General features: G+C 41.1%; 1 protein-coding gene across 3 annotated transcripts in view; it reads left to right on the top strand.

The window, feature by feature from the left end:
• The window catches only part of drp2 (dystrophin related protein 2), a 201,141-nt gene that overhangs the window by 125,524 nt on the left and 55,394 nt on the right, over positions 1-20,223 (top strand). For all 3 annotated transcript variants that reach the window (XM_049586080.1, XM_049586078.1, XM_049586079.1), the window contains exons 8-11: positions 4,769-4,847; positions 8,314-8,374; positions 13,082-13,143; positions 13,680-13,754. In XM_049586080.1, the coding sequence (XP_049442037.1) occupies positions 4,769-4,847; positions 8,314-8,374; positions 13,082-13,143; positions 13,680-13,754 (277 nt within the window). The remainder of the gene's footprint in view (positions 1-4,768; positions 4,848-8,313; positions 8,375-13,081; positions 13,144-13,679; positions 13,755-20,223) is intronic.

Consider the following 20,223-nt stretch of genomic DNA (forward strand, 5'->3'; position numbering starts at 1 on the left):
ACAACATCCATTCAAGTGAGAACACCCTGTTCCCATTAGATAACCTCTGTGACACTTTCTCCACAGCTTCTTGTATGTGGTCTCGTCGTCATGATGGTTTAATTGCCCTTCCTCCTCTTTGTCTCGCTTCCATCTGATGAGATTTTAACGTGCCATCGACAGTTCTTAGAAATTAATTGCCACCATCCACTTTGCACACTTGCTGCTCCCTGACTGTTTGTGGCTTTCATGTTTCTTCTTTGGCCCTGAAATAACCCGGAGTGAAACAGTTCATGAGGAGGACAGAGCAGGGCAGAGCAGTAGAGAATAACTGTGGGTTTGATTTGGAAGTCAGTGTTTTCTGTGCCCCAAGTGAATAAAACTTAAAGCCCTTTGTCCTCTAAGCAACTAATCACAACTGAACAGTCATGTGAACTGGCACATGACTGATTTTTTCGACCTCTTGGCTCAGATCACAATTTATTTTGCTCTAATACTTTGCTTTATTACTTAATACCTGAAAAAGCAATGTGATTCCCATCAGCCTCAGCTGTGCTTTGTGTTTAGTGCTAATGAGCAAATGTTAGCATGTTAAAAAAAAAAAAAAACTAAGATGGTGAAAGTGGCAGCATGTGTTTCAGATGGCATATCTTTTATTAGGGCAGCAGCCCTTTCAGAGTCCATGCTGTTACATGAGGTGTGCAAACATTTGAGACATACTACTTTGCCGTAGTGTTGCACCTTGATCTTTGACCCTGTTGCTCATGTATACGCTGCATTGTAGTGTGAAATTAACATAGATTAATGTATTGTTATACACAGGAGTTGCAAAAAATATGTCGTACTCACACTTGGATACACTGTTGTCCGTCATTAAGGCTTCAGTCTCAGGATCCGTTGGCTTCTGACTGATGACGATAAAGACCTTGTCGCATATTGACGTTTTGGTCATGGACTTTCCACCGTGTCGGATACCGTGTCAAGTTCTGCCTGTTACATGCATTGTCTTTTTTCAAAATACACCTCCATTTTCACAACAACAACAACAACACGGGTACAGCACCACAAATTGACGTTTTTTTCCTTCAACAACAAACACACATTAGATTTAAGCAACAAAAACATGTGGTTAGGTTTAGGGAAAAAGAACAGGGTTTGGCTTTGAAATCTTTCAGGACGCGAAGACCTGTCTATCTCAGGTGAAAGTCAGTATTTGTTGGACCGAACCACTACCCCTCCTACCCGCCACACGTGGACTTTCACCAACCTTAACTTTCGTCCTTGTCCCGCTGCATTTCCCCCTGATGAGGCAGCTGCTGTTGAACCATCATGGCAACCAGCTGCATATCGTGCCAACATTAGAAACACCTTTTTTCGCTGGTTTCTGACACCACAAGTCACTGCCCAAGCGGTGATTTCGACAACATCGGAGTGACCGGACTCTTTGGGCTGATCCAGTGTAGCCAGCGGATATCAATGTCAAGACTTTCTCTTCTGTGCGCCGGGTATTTCTGCTCATCCCCCATAAACACATTTCTGGATATGAATGCTGATAAATTTCTAAAAAGCTTATTGAAAGCTAATGTCGTCATCAGTTGATATCCAATGTGTTCAACCTCTAATGAAAACCTCTTATTTACTGTCATTCAGACATGATTGGTTAATACTACTCGGACTACAAGCAGCACGCCATAACACTCCATTCTTGTCACATACATATACAGAATCTGTCTACGGAGATTTTTGCAGCTTCTGTCAGCTGTCAATGAGGTGCTATCTGTCTATGGCTCAGTTGATGTGACGTATTTTCTGCTGCGCAGACAACTGGAGGTCAGAATAGCCAGAAAATCATGCTGGTTTGCTTACTGAAAAATGCAACCAGATGCAGTAGGACATCTTTTTGGCATACTACATTTGACATATGATGTAATTGGGACAAACAAAATATTTTGCTGACATACTAAATAGTATGGTAGTACAGGTATTGGAACACACCATAGACCTAAATCTAAGCATGCTGGCGCTTGCTAGCATTTAGCTCAAAGCCGCCTCACAGAGCCGCCAGTATGGGTGTAAACCATTGATACTCACCTAACGGCCCATCGGGCAAATCTGGCCCACAATAGAGTGCTGGGTTGCTCACTGACCATTTTCTAATTCACAATAAAAATTAATAAATTCACACTGGGGTTTTTTTTTTTTTTTTGGTACTTTGAATGTAAATAAGGTGCCAGCGTGCATAAAAAAAGCATCAAAATAAAACTTGTTTATAAAAAAAGTGCCAGGGAAGGATCCCCAGACCTCCTGACAGAGGTCCAGGCTAATTATTTATATATTCATTATTAATGTTTGTTTATGAACTGGCCCCTGGCCTCCTCCTATCATTTTGCAAAAGTGGCCCTCTGGCAAAGCAAGTTGATTATCCCTGCTGTAGACTCTTAGACCATGTGCTGAATCCATACCACCTACTGATTCTTAGTATATATATATGGTGTTCACAAATTAAAGTATACTCAAACCAGACATTATGAAAGCTAGATATGGTCCATTTTTGTGCTGTTGATGCACACTCTTCTGCCACAATGCAATGCAAAAAGGCTGCCAGCTAAAAATACTAAAATAAATTGTGGGTGGTGGACTGCAGCTCCAAAAATTCTTGGAAAACAAAGGCATTAAATCTTAGAAAAACATGTTGATGTCTCTTTGTGAAGTTTATTGGCCGCAGCTTTTCTAAGTTGCAGTTTGATTGGCATCAGACATTGCACTAATGGTATCATTTCCTGTTAGTATAAAATGGTCTGTGTAACAGTATACTATGATGATTAGTGCATAGATGCACTACAGAATATGTGCAGTATGGATTTGTGTTTTGTTAAAAGACACTCCTGCTGTGTAAAATTCTCATATTTATTTTGAGCTGTGATCCATTTTAGGATACTCGTTTGACCAAACACATCAAGTTCAAGTGCTCTTTGTTTGAAAACCAGTGAGGTACTTCATATCCTAGATGCAGCTGACATGCAAGCTTTTTTTTCAAATGTGTGGGATGAGTTTACATATAAATAGGAAGATCTGTCAGACTTATTTCTGTACACATCAGTAACATATCTTTCATTCCTTTTTAATTAACATGAAAGTTTTTCTTTCAGGTTGAGATGTCACAGTGAAGTTTAAATGACTGTTAAAAGCGTTAAATTGTAGATGACACCCTCACTAGAGCCTGAATTATCAAGGAGACATCCTCCACAGCTTTGCACTACAGTTTCATGTATTTTAGGAAAGGATTGTTGGGAGTGAGTTGCATAGAAAGAATGGAAATTGTGACTCATTTGCTCCCCATTGATGTCCCTTTGCGATGGAGGTAGTCATGAAAACGTTTTTTTACAGAGCAATTTCTGCTAAATCTTTGATGCACTGTGTGTTACAGTTGGTGTCCTCTGGTCTTTGATTCAGGATGTAAGCCTCTAATCCCCCCTGATGATCAACACTATTAAAAAGGCTTTTAGTGTTCATAGTCGCCAGCAGATAGATATTCATCTCCCAGATCTTGAATTGTTCCCAGAGTTTCTGTGATATCAGTAGAGCCCAAGTGACATGTGAAGAGACAGGTGTTGCATTGGTTTCAGAGAAAAAGATCTTCTTTGAGCTGTCTCGCTCGCACCCCGGTCGATCTGCTATCTCTGCTCATCCACGTTAATTAATTTCAACGCTATAATGCGAACTGACCTGCTATGTTTCACCGTGAAAGCAAGCAGAACGGAGGAACCTTTTTCTCCGTCTCCCCCTCTGTGTCCCATTTCTCTCTTAATTAAAATGATAAATGCTAAATCCCGGCAACATCCTGTGCCCTGTTGATTTTGGCCAACGAAAATGTATTTCCAAATTTGATTTGCTAATATTTGTCGATCACGGGTAATTCAGTCATTTGTCTTCCTTATGGCAGCCCAAATTGCCTGTACAACAAATAGATTGTACAACACAGCACAGTTGGCAGTAACATCTCCACGGCACATTGACAATGCTCTATATTAGTCCCAACCAATTTAAATCACGCTTCAGATTATATTGTTTTATTTTCTGGCGAGGGAGCAATGACGTGTGTACGCTTAGAAATGCCAACTTAATACATCTAACTTTACACATTACAACTCATTGCCTGCGCCTTTCTTTGAAGTCTAAAGGCCCCTCATAGTGTCTCCTCTCTCTTCCTCTCTTTATCTGTCTCTCTACCTCAACGCGAGTGGATTTACCTCCCATTGTTTGAGGACGCGTTTCAAACACCCAGCTGACAATGATTCAAGTGCCAAATCCAATACATTTCAAATAAACCAGGATTAGGCAGGCTAAATCCCATTTGGTGGGAAACAGTAACAGTAACTGATGTGAAATGCTTTTACAAACTTAATTTTGTCAACTCTCCGTGGTTATTGACGCAACACATGTGAGGCTTTGCAGCTCCCCTCCTCTTCTTCTCTCTCATTTCATCATCTTTTCCGTTTTTTTCCACACTGACATTGCAACCAGGAACCGTTGTCCTCATTTCAACAAAATATATTATTAGGTTATCTCTGTCTTCATTTCCTACCTGCTGCTCTTCAAAGGCTTTCAAAGTCCTTCAAGAGGGGCAGCAGAGGAAAAAGACATAATTTATATTCCATAGTTAACTAATGGGGGAGAAACAGGTGGTCTGTGTGCATGCATTTCTTTCTTTTGGGGATTTGTGGCAGAGAGGGATGAGCAGCAGGATTCCCTTTGATTTAACTCTGCATTTGTGTGTGTGTGTCCTCAGGCTTCCATAGATGAGCGGCTGAAGCAGCTCCAGGATGCACATAGAGACTTTGGCCCCGGATCGCAGCACTTCCTTTCCAGTAAGCGTTCTCTTCTATTTGAAGTTAGTACCTCATGTCGCACCAATCTGTGCCATGCTGTGCCAAGGTACCGTCTCAGAGTGTGGGGGGATAAAAGGAAGTTAAGGTGTATTACAGTTTTGTTATGATAAGGCTATAAAACAATGACTGTGTGTTTGCGCGTGTGTGTTTACCTGTGTATTTGGGTTAGAGGTGGAGCTGGCAGGCTTTGTTCGTCTGTCTTCATCAGTTCCAGCACACTGTTGCGATAAACATCCCTAGCGATGCTCATCAGATCCGTCGTTGCTCTCATTTGAGCAGAGATACATATTTGTGAATTCTGTCTCTTCTTTTACCTGCTGCTCTTCAAAGGCTGCAGTGATGTAGCAGGAGGGCTGAAGAAAATGTGATTTACTTTACCTAATTTAAAGTGATGTGTGTTGCAATGCTCTGTGTGAGTGTTGTGTGTGTGTGTGTGTGTGTGTGCCTCCAATGTCCTCACCAAACCCCATCCAGTTTTACTGCTGTCACGCTGGCTCAGAGATGCCACACTGGGGCTTATATAGCACTCCCCCACTGCCAGCTCAGCCCACTGTACCCTGCAGGAATGTCTGGGTCTGCTACTGTGTTTTTTATACACCAACATGTATTTATTCATCATGTTGTTTGATGTAGCACATACAGTATGTAACAGTGCATATGATGCTTATTTTACATAGACAGATTTGTTCCATGGTGGAATGCAACTGAGTACATTTACTCTTAAAGGATGAGTGCAGTATTTTTCAATCTGGGCCCTATTTTTCATGTTTTTGTGTCTTAGTGACTAATAGGAACAACTGTTTTTGAAACTGGTCCAGTATTGAGGAGCACTGTAGCCGACAGCTATGAAACAGGTTGTAATGAAACCACCTGGGCCACATTTGCACCGTCAATTTACATCCACTAAAAGCATTTGTTTTTGCCACTGACAGGCTCAGATGATCATTCTAGGTGCCTGATAACATTATGGAAAGGATCCCTACAGAGGTAGACCTTTTTGTTAAAGAATCAGATCTTTACTGTTTAAACAAAAACAGCCCTGATATCACCATCACCCAACTCACCAGACTCCATTTTAGGGTTGCAGCAATATCAATATCATATCGGTTTCAAGGTACACTGTGATATACAAGTTGACGGTTATCGTACCAAGTACATTTGCTTATCTTTAATACTGAAAAATACACCTGGACATTGAATCTCCTCTTTATTTTTTTAAGGCGAGACTTTTTACACATACTTCCATCAACAAAATGGTTTCAAGTTTCAATTATAGTAATACAATGTTTGTTCAACCAACAATAACCCTTCCATTTTCATTTCTTTAAGGCTTGTTCTGACTGATAATAACATAAATTCTGTAATACCGTAAACTGTGGTATTTTCTGAGACAGTTATTGTGCTATGAAAACCTCATGCAGTTGCAACCCTACTCTATTTAAATAATAAAGCAGTAATTTTAGTGTGTACAGAACCAGCACAGTTTCACATTCAACTGGGTGACTTTGGTGTTTATTTCAACCAAACCACACTTGGTCATTGTTGGAACAGTGGAGAGTTTTATTTGGTTTCTGTCGACTTTGCTCAATGAAAATTACCAATTATTTAAATGGAGTCTGGTGAGTTTGGCAGTGCGGATTTGTGGGCTGTTTCTGGTTAAACAAAAAGGATCTTACTCTTTAACAAAAATGTCTGTGTAGGGATCCTTTCCATAAGTTGTCAGACACTTAAAATAACAACATAAGCTTGTCAGTGACTAAAACAAGCACTTTTAGTGGATGTGCGTGGATGGACAGTTTGAACACAGCCTGAGTGGTCACATTGCAGCCTGTTTCGCTGCTGCCAGCTGCAGCAGTTTCACTCAATAGTGGACCAGTTTCAAAAAACATGGGAAAATGTGGTCCAGGGTGAATCATACCAAACTTACCCTTTGATATACAATTTCAGGAACCTCACTTGATTATTGCCATTTTACGCTATTTTGGTACATTTCAGTGTGAAAAATTGTAGTTTTTACCCCAGTGTGCATTTATCTAACAGCTGTAATTACTAGTTTCTTTTCAAATGAGATTTTACATTTATAAACTGAATAAGTTAGCTGTTTTTGTTTTTCACCAATTAAAAATAAACAATAGGGCGTCCAGTAGCTCAGTGGGCAGAGCAGGCATCCCATGAACAAAGGCAATGTCCTTGCTGCAGTGACTGTCGTTTTGAGTCCAGCCTGCGGCCCTTTGCTGTGTGTCATCCCCTCTCTCTTCCCCTTTCACGCTCATTACTGTCCTATCGATTAAAGGCAAAAAGCCCCCATAAAAATATTTAAAAAACAAAAACAAACAAATAAACAATATGTGCTTGGGGCTCAGATGTCTATGAGTTGTTAACAGCTCCACCAAAGACTGATTTCCCCCCTGGGACTTCTGAATCAGTTATATTTCTGTAACTGTTTGAGGCAAAACTCAACAATATTTTCCCCCAAAAAACAAAGTTCAGAGAAAAGTCAAGAAAAAAATACAAATGTATGTTGCAGAACTTTGTTTGTATTCTTTACCCACCCAGCAGTCATCTCACGACCCCACTGATTTATGGAGTGACCCTTTGAAGGGGCCTGATCCCTGGGTTGGGAGCAAGTGGACTAAACTGCTGAACTATATATGAAGTAGTGAACCACCACCACCTTGACCATCTTCAGAGAAATGCTACTTATGCACTAATGCAGAACAATCTGATGATACAATAAATGATAATATGTCAGTCAAAATGGACATTTTTCTGCAAAATTAAAACTTTAACTTTTGATCCTTTAAGAACATTTAGCCAGGAATGCTTATGCAAGATATTAAATGAAGGATGTTTACTTGTAATAGAGTATTTTTACATTGTGATATCCGTACTTTTACTTAAGTAAAGGATCTGAATACTTCTTCTGCCTTTGAATTTGCAAGTTTACTCCAGTATTCCAGTTTTTTTTCCATGTATGCAGAGCAACAACATACAAGTCTGCATTGTGCTAGTGGTGATACAATAATTTACAATGACATGGTGCGTGTATGGTTGGGTGTTTTCCTCTGTATCAGTGTGTGTCGGTGCGTATTGTCTGCCTCTTGCTTCTTGCAGTGCAGTCTGTCCTGTTTGATCCTCTGCTGGACCCCCTGTGGCTCAGTTTGGAGGCCGGTTTAAGCGCTACAGTCACCCATGTCTCACCGAGGGCTCTGCCTCCCGTATTGTATTAGGCCGTGCCAAACAAACCAACACTCTGTGGAAACCCGACACAATAGACGTGCCTCTTTGGCTTTACTGCGCCTGTTGTACACCAGAGTAGCTCTGTTAAGAAGGTCTGAATGGACACGCTGTCTGGACACGCTGTCAGGGACCTTGTGCACAATGGCTTTTCATGCGTGACATGCCAATTCTGAAATTGATTTGGTTTCTGTGTGTGTTTGTGCAGGTTCAGTGCAGATACCGTGGGAGCGTGCCATCTCCCCGAACAAAGTGCCCTACTATATCAAGTAAGTGTAACTTCAGGGTCAGTTTCTGTATTGTGGGAATGTATGTACTGGATTCAGGTGGGGGTGTTTTGTAATTTTTATGACAAATGGGTACGAGTGCTGTTTGTCTGTAGAGCACATTGGTTACATTTTTCTCCACTAAGGTTAAGTTTGACCTGGATTTATTTGCTTTCCAGTGTGCACAAAACTCTCCTGAAACAGTCTGTTTGTAGTGTTATTCAACATGACCTATGTGACTTGCTGCCAGTATTCTTAACCTGCCTTATTTTTTACATAGTGACATCACAGCGGCAGGTAGGAGCGGCTCAGAACAGCTTGTTGTATTAATTTTTTAAATTTCATTACTCAGTTTAACATTGTGTTCATGTTAACATTTTCTTTTTGGGAGTGAAGGTTATTTTGCAATGATCAGTAAGTGTTGACTGATACACAGTCCACACAGAAACTGTGGTAGCAGCTGCTTGGAGCAGTTAAAGGGTAGGTTTGGTATTTTTTCAACCTGGACCTTATTATCACAAGTTGTTGTGTCTCAGTGGATATTGGGAACAACAATTCTGAATTTGGTTCAGTTCTGATTAAAAGGGTTGCAGACAGCAGTGGCAAAACAGGCTACAAGTTGCCACTGGCATCAAGTTCACACTGTTTTGTCCCCGGTCTAGGGGAACCTAGACATAACATGCTGTGACCCCCTATTCTTCCTACTCCCAAGGAAGGTCAGCACACAGTATCTTAAACAACAAAGTAAGCTGTTTATTTGTCCTCAGAGTTGAGCAATGCCCAAAACAACAAACAAAAATGTACTAATGGACCCTAGACTATCTAGCAATACCATTCTAACCTAAATTCCTCCCATTCAAAACAAGAGGAAAGATCATGGCACTGCCAAACAAAATGGCTCCTCACTCTTACTGAAACTGCTTGAAAGTGCTTTATTTATATTGCTCAAATAAAATAAAACCCACCAATAATTCTGAAAAATAAACTCTTAAACAAAACTCAACTCACATATTCAAAACTGATCATAATACTTTACTAAATAACAAAGTTATCAAGAACACACACTAGTTAACAACGTCGAATGTTTTTGCCTGCAGGTACTCACATACAAAATCTACATTTACAGACTATGTACTGGCTATGTTGGAAATGGCAGAGTGAGACGATGAGAGGAGCATCTGACAGCTGTCGTTTAAAATCCTCTGTCATGCACTGGGCCAATTTGGTGACAGCAACCTCTGCCAATGGTCCAATTAGCAAAAACCACCTGCCTTGTAAGATCCAGTCACACTGACGCATAGACATCACTGAGACAGCTTACATCAGAAAGCACATATGTACAAAAATAATGAACTGGGTCATAACAACACCCTTAATGTATGTCATCTGAAAGTGTTTGTTTTTGCCACTGATAGGCTCAGATTATTATTGTCATGGTCTGAAAACACTGGAATGGATCCCTACAGAGATAGACAGTTTGTTAAAGAGTTAGATCATTTTTCGTTAACCAGAAACCCCCAGTTGCTATCATCAAACCCACCTGACTCCATGTAAATGTACAGATTTTCTGATCAAAACACACTTCATTCAAAGTCAAAAGAAGCTAAATGAAACTCACGAAAGCCATCTTGGTTTGTCTTCCACGATCATCCACTCTAGTTTGGTTGAAATAAAACTTTAATTCACCCAGTAAGATGTGTGCTGGATCTGTACCTGCTAAAAGTACCAAACTTACCCTTTAACATCTTCTACATTGATCATAGAAATATGTTTTTAGCACATTTCACCATGTGTATTGATAATTGCCTGCCTCCAAAAATGTGATTGGCTTGGATATTTTTCCATTCAGGAAAACAGACATCAGTGAGCAAAGCAGCAGACATACAGTATTTCAATCGCTGAACCCCCCCCCCCCCAAGAAATGTAGGCATTGATTCAGAGGTCTAGAAGAAAGCTATCAGCTTCATGCTTCTCTGCCTGCAAAATACAGCCCACTTTTTTGGCTCTTCTTGTCTCACATTTTCAGAGATCTTTCAGTTGTCCAAACATTTGTACAGAGGTACCATGTGAAACAGATAAATACTGAATGAGTCAGAGAAGAACTCTATTTGCTTGAGCACTCATTTGTTTATCTATTTACCTCATCAATACTATTTCACCTTTAGCTGCTGGTTTTATCAATGAATTGTGAGTGTGTGTGTGTGTGTGTGTGTGTGTGTGTGTGTGTGTGTGTGTGTGTGTGTGTGTTCGCTGATACGTTTCACCCCTCATAGTGTGTGTGTGTGTGTGTGTAGGTGTGTGTTTGTGTGCAGGTTTGTAATTGTGCAAGTGTTTGTACAGTTTGTTCTTCTGCAGACTATGAGTATTTATTTTCTTAATCATGTGTAGAAGAACCTCATGGGTCTTGTTTCAGTCTGCTAGTCAATTCTTTATGGGCTTTATTACCATACCAATGGGGGTGAGAGTAGAACCTGAGTAGCACTTCATTGGGTCCCAATCAATGAGCGCTCACACAGGTAAAACGATGAGTGCTGCCCTAAAAGGCCCCTGGGTCCTGGCAGACTTTCTGCTCTGGGGTTTCTCATTTATTTTGCTGCGCTTGTCCTTTTTTATTGGATTTTTTTTTTTCTAAATGTGCCCATACACTCTTAGAAATAAAGGTGCTAACCAGAACCATGTAGGGTTCTTCACTTGTCCCCATGGAAGAACTCTTCTTGGTCCCTGGTAGAACCTTTTATAAAGGTAACACCTGGAACCCTTTCAGTGGGTTTTACCTAGAACCCAACATAAAGGGTTACACCTAGAATGATGTGTTAAAGGTTTCACCCAGAACCTCCTATGAGAGATTTTACAGAGAGTCCTTCTACAGATTGAATCACAGTGATTATTATAATAACTTCCAGGTAAAAACACCCAGTAATACGTATGTAAATTGAAACAGTGCAGAACAAACGCTGCCTTAAGTGGTTAATTTTTAGCTGCGTAATAAAAGCCCCTCTGAAAAAAATCAATATCAGTTTAATTGTACACCATATTAAGTATATTTTCACCACTTTACCTTGCCATCAGACAGCCTGTTCTAACAGGGAGCTGAAGCCCTTATCTCAAAGCCACCAGACTCCACTGAAAAAAAAAAAACAGTACTTTTGCTTCACAGAGCAGGGGACTTGTTTGTCTACCTTTGCCTCAATTGGTTGGTGTGTGAGGTAAAGCAGAGAAAATACATCAAATATAGTGTAGGTTTACACTGATACTGATTTTTCAGGTGGGTCTTTTAGGTGGCTAAAATACATTTGGTGCGGCCCCTGTCCACAGCAGTATATTGCTTAGCTTGAGTGCTGGTGGATCTGGGTTATCAAAGATGCTAGTAAAGCATAACAGTACATAAAATAAGCACAGCAGAAATGTTACATAGGTTGGACCACAGTGTTTCAGCTATACATCTTTAAATGTTTAAACTTTAAACAACCCAGAAGTGATCATTGTTAGCGCAACACCAAAGTGTTTTGGTCTGTGGTGAAACGGTCCCACCCAGAACCCTCTCTGGCATCCTATCCAAAGCCTTTCCACTTTCTAAGGGTGGAAGGGTTCAGCATAAGGATGTTAACAAGAACCCCTTTAAGGGGGTTCTACCAAGAATCCCTTTATATTCTAAAGTTTTTAGGTAGAACTCACCCACTCTGCTTCTGAAATATTGGTTGACTGCATTACCCATAAATCTCTCGCTCGCTGGTTTTAGTCTAACAGATTAGCCTGGGGCGAGGGGAACACGTCCAGCAGCCTTGGGCTTTATGACGCTCCTACAGGACAAGGGCTGATGTGGTCCAGTGAGACCCATAACACTTATGGTTCACAGTCAGGCTTTAAGGGATGGGAGATTTTGTGAAATCACTGCAACATTAACCTTTACTATTTAATTGACGCAGTGAGGTTGGGAATCGAAACTCAGTTCGAAATTTAATCGAATACAAAATACCAAGCACCTGGTGGCCATTAAATTAAAAAAGAATTTTGGCAGATCATGCGGTATATATGGTATGAAATGATGGTAAAGATGTCAGCTATGGCAGTACACAAGTAAAATTAATTGATTAAGGATTCTACATTTAAAAATACCACTTGGAAAAATGGGTAAATGTTTGGATATTTTAGGGTTAGGACCTTTTAACACCCATACTTTCAATAATCCTTTGAAAACTGACATGGTTCTTTGAATGAAAAGGTTTCTTAGTTGAACCCTTAGTCTTACAAAGAACCCTTAAGGATCAGGAGTAAATGGTCCTGGCTAGAATGTAAGCCCTTAAGGGAGAACCCTTTTGGAATCCTTATTTCTAAAAGTGCATCGACAGTAGTGGGAATAAGAGGGCGGTGTGAATGTGTGTTCTGGATCTCCACCATAGCAGCAGTACTATGTTACTTTGGTCTGAACCTGAATCATGTTTGATGTATGTCTGCACTTCACAGGGCTGCAATCTCTTGTAAACAATGATTGCCCTACCCTACCCTCTCATTTTTCTCTTTCGCACTTACTCACTTCCCTCTGATTTTCTTCCCTTTACCGTCTGCCTCACCTATCTGTCTCTGCTTCCCTCGACTCATTTGTACTCCTTTTTTTTACCTTGATCTTTCTGGCCTGAAAATGTGCACCTTGGTTCTCGGCTGCCTCACGAATTCTTCCTCCTTTTGTTTCATTTGTCTGCCTTCCCTCAGCCATCAGGCCCAGACAACGTGCTGGGACCATCCAAAGATGACAGAACTGTACCAAGCACTGGGTGAGTGAGGAGACAATTAAAGCACCCTCCGAGTCGTGCTCATTCGCCCAGCACCCCCACTGGGCTGCAGCAGCACCAGCAGTACGGCACCACTGGGCCTCTGCTTTGAAGTCCCTGTCACACAGCTCATTAAGGGCCCTGTATTTCAAACACCTTAGGGACTACATCTCTACTGTCATTAACCTACGAGGCCCAATTTGCCAGCGCTGTGATTGCTTTTTGCTTAGCCTTTAATTAATTGTGATTAAACGACATCATGTGTTTTACTTTTAATCTGATCTGACACGAAGAGCTTTCAAGGGAGATAGGCATGCTGTTGCATACACAGGCTTAGCTAGACACATGCATGTGCACATACACACATACAACATATACGCCACTAATGACTTCTGCAGTGGTGTGATAACCAGGAGGAGAGATAGTGATAGTGTCTAATTCCTTGATGGCAGGATGGAGTGGTGCAGGATGGGTTTGTTTTCCCTCATTTTTTCATTTACTCTCTTACATCTCTTTTTCTCTGTCTCTCCCTCCATTAGCGGATCTGAACAACATCAAGTTCTCGGCATACAGAACAGCCATGAAGCTGCGGCGAGTTCAGAAGGCTCTGAGATGTACGTACAGTATTTCATCAACATTATTTCTTGCCTGAGACGCTGGGATGGCTGGTGAAGTGATATACTGTTATCCTGCACCATCAGTAATCCGCTATGACAAACTCTCCTCGGGAATGAGATATAACGATTAGCTGTGGCACATTTCTTTATTCAGTTGACGAAGGGATCACCGCTCCTCTCTGCAGGACTCAGAAGTGAAGTTAAAAATATTCTCTCCATTACCATTGACTTTAGAATGCAGAAATCAAAAGTATTGATGAACTCAGGAGCCACTAGAAACCACTCAACCGCCGGATTCCTTTCTAATTGTCATCGTGGCCTGGATTGTTGGCTTGCTATAGGTAATTAGAGCTATTAATTGGTCCATTTGACATACAAAAGAGAAGGCAATTAGTTTTTGCCGCATGGCTGAATGTGTGCCTTTCAGGGTCACAGCACTTGTTGTATCCCACTCGGGCCAGACGCTCTCACTTTCTTCCCATTTTTATGCCTCTGTACCCGCAACAGCCACGGCCAGAGGCATTACATATTCGATTGGTGAATATCGTTTTTCCAACCCACTTAGGCTGAAACCACGGCCTCTTTTGCATGACGAAAGCTGGCTGCTAGACCTCAAGGCCCAAAGATTAGCTGCTAGCCTACTGCTGCAGGTAGTACTATAGATACTCTATAACAAACTGTCTGAATTGGCTCAGGTAATACTGGCTGTACACGCAGGAAGTCAGGTACTGGTTTAAAGAGGGGTCTTGTAGCTGGGGGTCCTGTGAAATGGCTCAGCTTGAGTTTATCAGTGGCTTAGGAACCACCCTTGCCAGAAAACACTGAGGAATTCTACCCCTTCTCATCCCTCTCCTTGGAGGCAGGATGTTGGGTTTCAATACCCCTCTGCCTCTTTTATGTATCTGTGTCTTTTTTACACGTGTATGACTCCCTGGTGTTTTATGTTTTTACTAGCAATCGCTGGGTGAAATCGAGTTGTTACAGTCATTAGCGTGGGAAACTGTGCTGATTTTCAACAGTCATCACAGGGCGGAGCTTGGGGGCACTGTGGCAGCATGGGGGGAGGCCAAACACCCTTCATCTGCCCTTACTGCAATCACAAAGAGCTGGTTGAAAATCAGCACATATATCACATATATTTTCCAAACCACTGTAGCTGTCATATTTCATCTTTTGCCAGTGCAAAGCTCAGGACTTGGGGTCTGATACCCGACCACTCCCCGCCCTATTCATAAACTTTCTGGCTTTGTAGTTTCCAAATGGCGGGGAATAAGGTGGAGGGAGCGCAGGTTGGGCTAGCTAGCTGGCAAGAAGCAGTCTGTTTCAATGGCACTGGCTAGAAGTAGGCTTGCAGCCAGTCATCGGGCCTGTCGATATAGTAATAACTTCCATTTTGCCAAAAATACACTTGATACCTTTTACTACATTTCTTCAAAGTCTCAGCCCAGCTGCCAGAATGAAACATTGTACATTTCTGCAAACCACGGATATGTTACATTTATACATTTCATGCATATGACATCATTCATATTACATGTACAGTGCCCTCCAAAAGTATTGGAACAGTGAGGCCAATTCCTTTATTTTTGTTGTAGACTGAAAATATTTGGGTTTGACATCAAAAGATGAATATGGGACAAGAGATCAACATTTCAGCTTTTATTTCCAGGTATTTACATCTGGATCTGATACACAACTTAGAAGATAACACCTTTTGTTTGAACCCACCCATTTTTCATGAGAGCAAAAGTATTGGAACATGTCACTGACAGGTGTGTTTTGTTGCCCAGGTGTCTCCCAATTACATTGATTATTCAAACAATAAATAGCACTGAATGTCTGAGCTCAGTTTCAGATTGGGTACGATAGATTTTGCCTGTGCAGACTGCATTTAGAGGTGGAACCAACATGAAAACCAGAGAGCTGTCTATGGGTGAAAAAGAAGCAATTGTGAATCTGAGAGAAGATGGACAATCAATCAGAGCCATTGCACAAACATTGGCCATAGTCAGTACAACCATTTGGAATGTCCTGAAGAAGAAAGAAACCACTGGTGTACTAAGCAACAGACGTCGAACAGGTAGACCAAGGAAAACATCAGCAGTTGATGACAGAAACATTGTGAGAGCTGTAAAGAAAGACCCTAAAACAACTGTTAGTGACATCAGCAACAACCTCCAGAGGGCAGGAGTGAAGGTATCACAATCTACTGTTTGCAGAAGACTTCATGAACAAAAGTACAGAGGCTACACCAGAAGATGCAAACCATTCATTAGCAAGAAGAATAGGAAGGCCAGGCTGGAATTTGCTAAAAGGTACAGAGATGAGCCTCAAAAATTCTGGGAAAAAGTTTTATGGACTGATGAGACAAAGATTAACTTTTTCCAAAGTGACGGAAAGGCGAAAGTTTGGAGAAAGAAAGGATCTGCTCATGATCCCAAACATACAAGCTCATCTGTGAAACACGGTGGAGGTAATGTCATGGCTTGGGCTTGCATGGCTTCTTCTGGGACGGGCTCTTTCATCTTCATTGATGATGTAACACATGATGGCAGCAGCAAAATGAACTCAGAAGTCTACAGAAATATTTTGTCTGCTAATTTAAAGAAAGATGCAACCAAACTGATTGGGAGATCCTTCATCATGCAGCAAGATAACAACCCAAAACACACTGCCAAAACAACAAAGGAGTTCATAAGGGGCAAGAAGTGAAAGGTTTTAGACTGGCCAAGTCAGTCTCCAGACTTAAACCTAATAGAGCATGCATTTTACCTGCTGAAGAGGAGACTGAAGGGAGTAACCCCCCAAAACAAACAACAACTGAAAGAGGCTGCAGTGAAAGCCTGGAAAAGCATCACAAAAGAAGAATGCAAAAGTTTGGTGATGTCAATGGGTCACAGGCTTGATGCAGTTATTGAAAGCAAAGGATTTGCAACTAAATATTAAGTCTCATTCACTTTAATCTATTTTAAGTTTATATGTTCCAATACTTTTGCTCACCTAAAAATTTTGTGTTCCATTACAAATAATGCTGTCTTCTAAGTTGTGTATCAGATCCAGATGTAAATACCTGGAAATAAAAGCTGAAATGTTGATCTCTTGTCTCATATTCATCTTTTGATGTCAAACCCAAATGTTTTCAGTCTACAATAAAAGTAAACGAATTGGACTCACTGTTCCAATACTTTTGGAGGGCACTGTATATGAGCTGAGTTTCACATCAAGAGGTGGAGGGGATGGTGGATGGTGTTACACCCAGGCAAGACAGCTGCCAAACAGCAGGCCACTGACCAAAAAGAGGACATTTTTCGAATGAGAATTGGGGACATTGTGTTTGTAGCAACCAAACTGGGTATTTTCAGCCAAAACGAGCTTTTCCTAACCCTCACCAAGTGTTTTTGGTGCCTAAACATAGCCACATGCTAACCACAGTGTTGTCACAACATAGAATTATGAATTGAAATGTACAAATGCAACATATTCATGGTTTGCAGAAACCTACAATGCCATAATTTATTTTGGCATTGTAGGTTGACAGTCTTCACAAAATATATATTGAGTCTGGACAGACACGAATGCAAATTGCAACTTGACTGGTTAGCGGAGGCATACAACCACGAGGCAATAACTATTGTTAATTCTTCAAATGCTTCTCTTCATGATGGTTTTGTGTTTCTCGAAGCCTCACATTCTGTGCTCTCTCTGGGTTTTTCACTAACTCAAACCAGGCCTTTCTTTCTCCCTCTCTGTGCTCTCAACACCTTACTCTCATACTCTTCCCCCTTTCATCACCTGCAGTGTTCTAACTCCCACTGACTCCAGATGAACCCATATTTTCCGCTGCAAGTGGTCAGTTTCGTTCTTTTCCTTCCTTGTGTTCATCCCCTTTCCTTTCCTGCCTTCTCCTGCAGCCTTTCTCCAACCTTCTCTTTCTTCCATGTCCCGAGCTGCTGTAATAAAACTCAGCATGCTCAGACCACTGTGACAAACCTCTTTCAATGACTCTCCCTCTTTCTTCCTCTTGCCTGCTCTCTTATCTCGCTCTACTAGTTGATATCGTTACAGAATTTAATTGCCAGGCTGACTTGATAACAGAACTCTCGCTCTTTCTCTCTGCACACTTTGTGAATGATTGAGCAGTGCTGCATAAGAGCCCACAGGAAATACATTTTTAGGTGATTCCCTCACAACCCTGAGAATACTCCTGTTATCTCCTTTCTCTGCTCTACCTCATTATCGCACTATCCAATTATACCTGGCATCCACGGACACCCTTTTAGCTCCACTCCTAGGGATAGGCCATCAAATTAGTTTAGAAGAGCGAAATCAAATTTGTGTCACTGCTCTTGAAACATCTGGCAGGGCTTAAGTGGGCAAAAAGGGTGAATAAGCACTATACTATCGCTCTCGTTTGCGAAGGTGAGGATGATGGTCCTGCTCTGCGTCTCTGCGTCTGTGTGTGTGTGTGTGTGTGTTTGACAGTGAATGTGCAGCAACGTAGGTGTTAAAGCATTAGTATGCATACAGTATATGATGCTCGTGTACATGATTTGACTGATAATTTGTTTACCTTTTTCTTAAACCATATAAAAATGTATTAAGAAAAATTCACACACATAAATCACGTGTCACACATGGTCAGTGGTGAAATTTAACTAAGTACATTTACTCAAGTACAGTGCTAAAGTACAATTTTGAGGCACTTGTACTTTACTTGAGTATTTCCATTTTCTGTTACTCCACCACATATCAGATGGCAATATTGTACATTTTTCTTCAGTACATCCACGTGATGAGAGAGCAGATTTATATTTTCAATGCAAAGTATAAAGCAACTAATAAATGATGATATATTATCATAGGTTAAGCCACCCAGCAGTGTATAAAGTCATCAAAATCAGCCCCACCTTTTCCAGCTGCAATATTTAAATGGTGCACACATTAATGAATGAACAAATAATAATAATCCGGTTATATAATATATAATATCATTCTGAAATGGCCCACTGTGCATAAGTGCCTTTACTTTTGGTACTTTAAGTATATTTTGATGCTAGAACTTTTGTTCTTTCACTCAAGACTCTGAATGCAGGGCTTTTTTAGTTTTATTAATTGAGTATTTCTACACTATAGTACTGCTACTTTTACTGAAAGATGTACTATACAAGATTTTCCTAAAAAAAACAACCAAAAAAAACCCAAAAACATATAGATGCATTGAGAAATAACCATTCTCAATCATCACTTATGACCCACTCTCCCACTCTGTGTGGCGGGATATTTTTCTGCAGAGACTCTGCCCTCTGTCTGTATTTTCATATTTTCTTCTTATTTCCTATGGATGTGTTCCACCACAGCACTCAGGTGAGGTCAAGGCTTTATAAAAAGGTATCGACCAGGTGCCAGACCAAAAGCAACAGGCATCCAGATGGCACCTAGCGCCCAAAAACCCTGCGGCTAATATAGCAGGGTGACCTGCCAAACGAGAGTGAATCTGGGGTCTGCTTTTACTTTCACTTTCGCTGGTGAGCGTGTTTACAAACAGTAACCGACAATCCTGAATAGTATACCTTTCAGTTAAAGATCTGAATACTTCTTCCACTGCTGCACATGGTCACATAGGCCGCGTTTACTCCTGGTATTAATTGGTGTCTTTGGTGATCAGATCACAAGTGGATACCTAAGTACAGAGGGGTATTCCAGGGAGGAGGTTCAACAAACTCTGAGTCTAATCCTGAACTCTGAGTTGACTTACCCTGAGATGGGAAAATCTGAGTATCCGGTTCCAGAACAGCTGATTTGAATGAGTTCAATCAACTCTGAGTAGGTACACCTTGAGTTAAGCGCGTGCACAACCACAATAAAAAGCCATCATCAGTGGAGCCCCGATACCTCGATTCACCATGGCAACGGGAGAGAAAAAGCGATCAACTTATTTTACACCTGTGGAATTGGAGGTGCTCATGAAGTCCTACAGCGAATATGAGCATATATTTCGTAAAAAAAAGTAACACCGCTTAAGCTGCTGAGGAGAGAGGCAGCATGGGAAATTTAGCAAGCAGAATCCTCTTTGATGGGATGTTGGTGGCTTAGTGGATAGAGCAGGTGTCACATACATATGGCTTTTGCCACAGTGACCGGGGTTCAACTCCAGTCTGTGGCACCTTGCTGCATGTCACTCCCTTTGTCTCTCTCCCCCTTTCACGCTTAACTGTCCTGTCAATTTAAGGCAAAATGCCCCCCCAAAAGTATTAAAAAAGAATCCTTGCTCATTTCAGCAGCTGTTTTAAGCACATATAGATGGTTGATGACTTATTTGAAATTTGAATCCTTTAAAAACTATCATAACCAGATTTTCATGTAGGTGCAATCTCACAGGGGAAAAACACACTTGAAAGCAGCTTAAAATGAAATATAAAAACATCATTCAAACAGGTAAGGCATATTTGACTTGGCCATGGCTGTA

This window comes from Epinephelus fuscoguttatus, linkage group LG9 (assembly GCF_011397635.1).
Source record: "Epinephelus fuscoguttatus linkage group LG9, E.fuscoguttatus.final_Chr_v1".
In the NCBI taxonomy this organism is placed as follows: Eukaryota; Metazoa; Chordata; class Actinopteri; order Perciformes; family Serranidae; genus Epinephelus; species Epinephelus fuscoguttatus.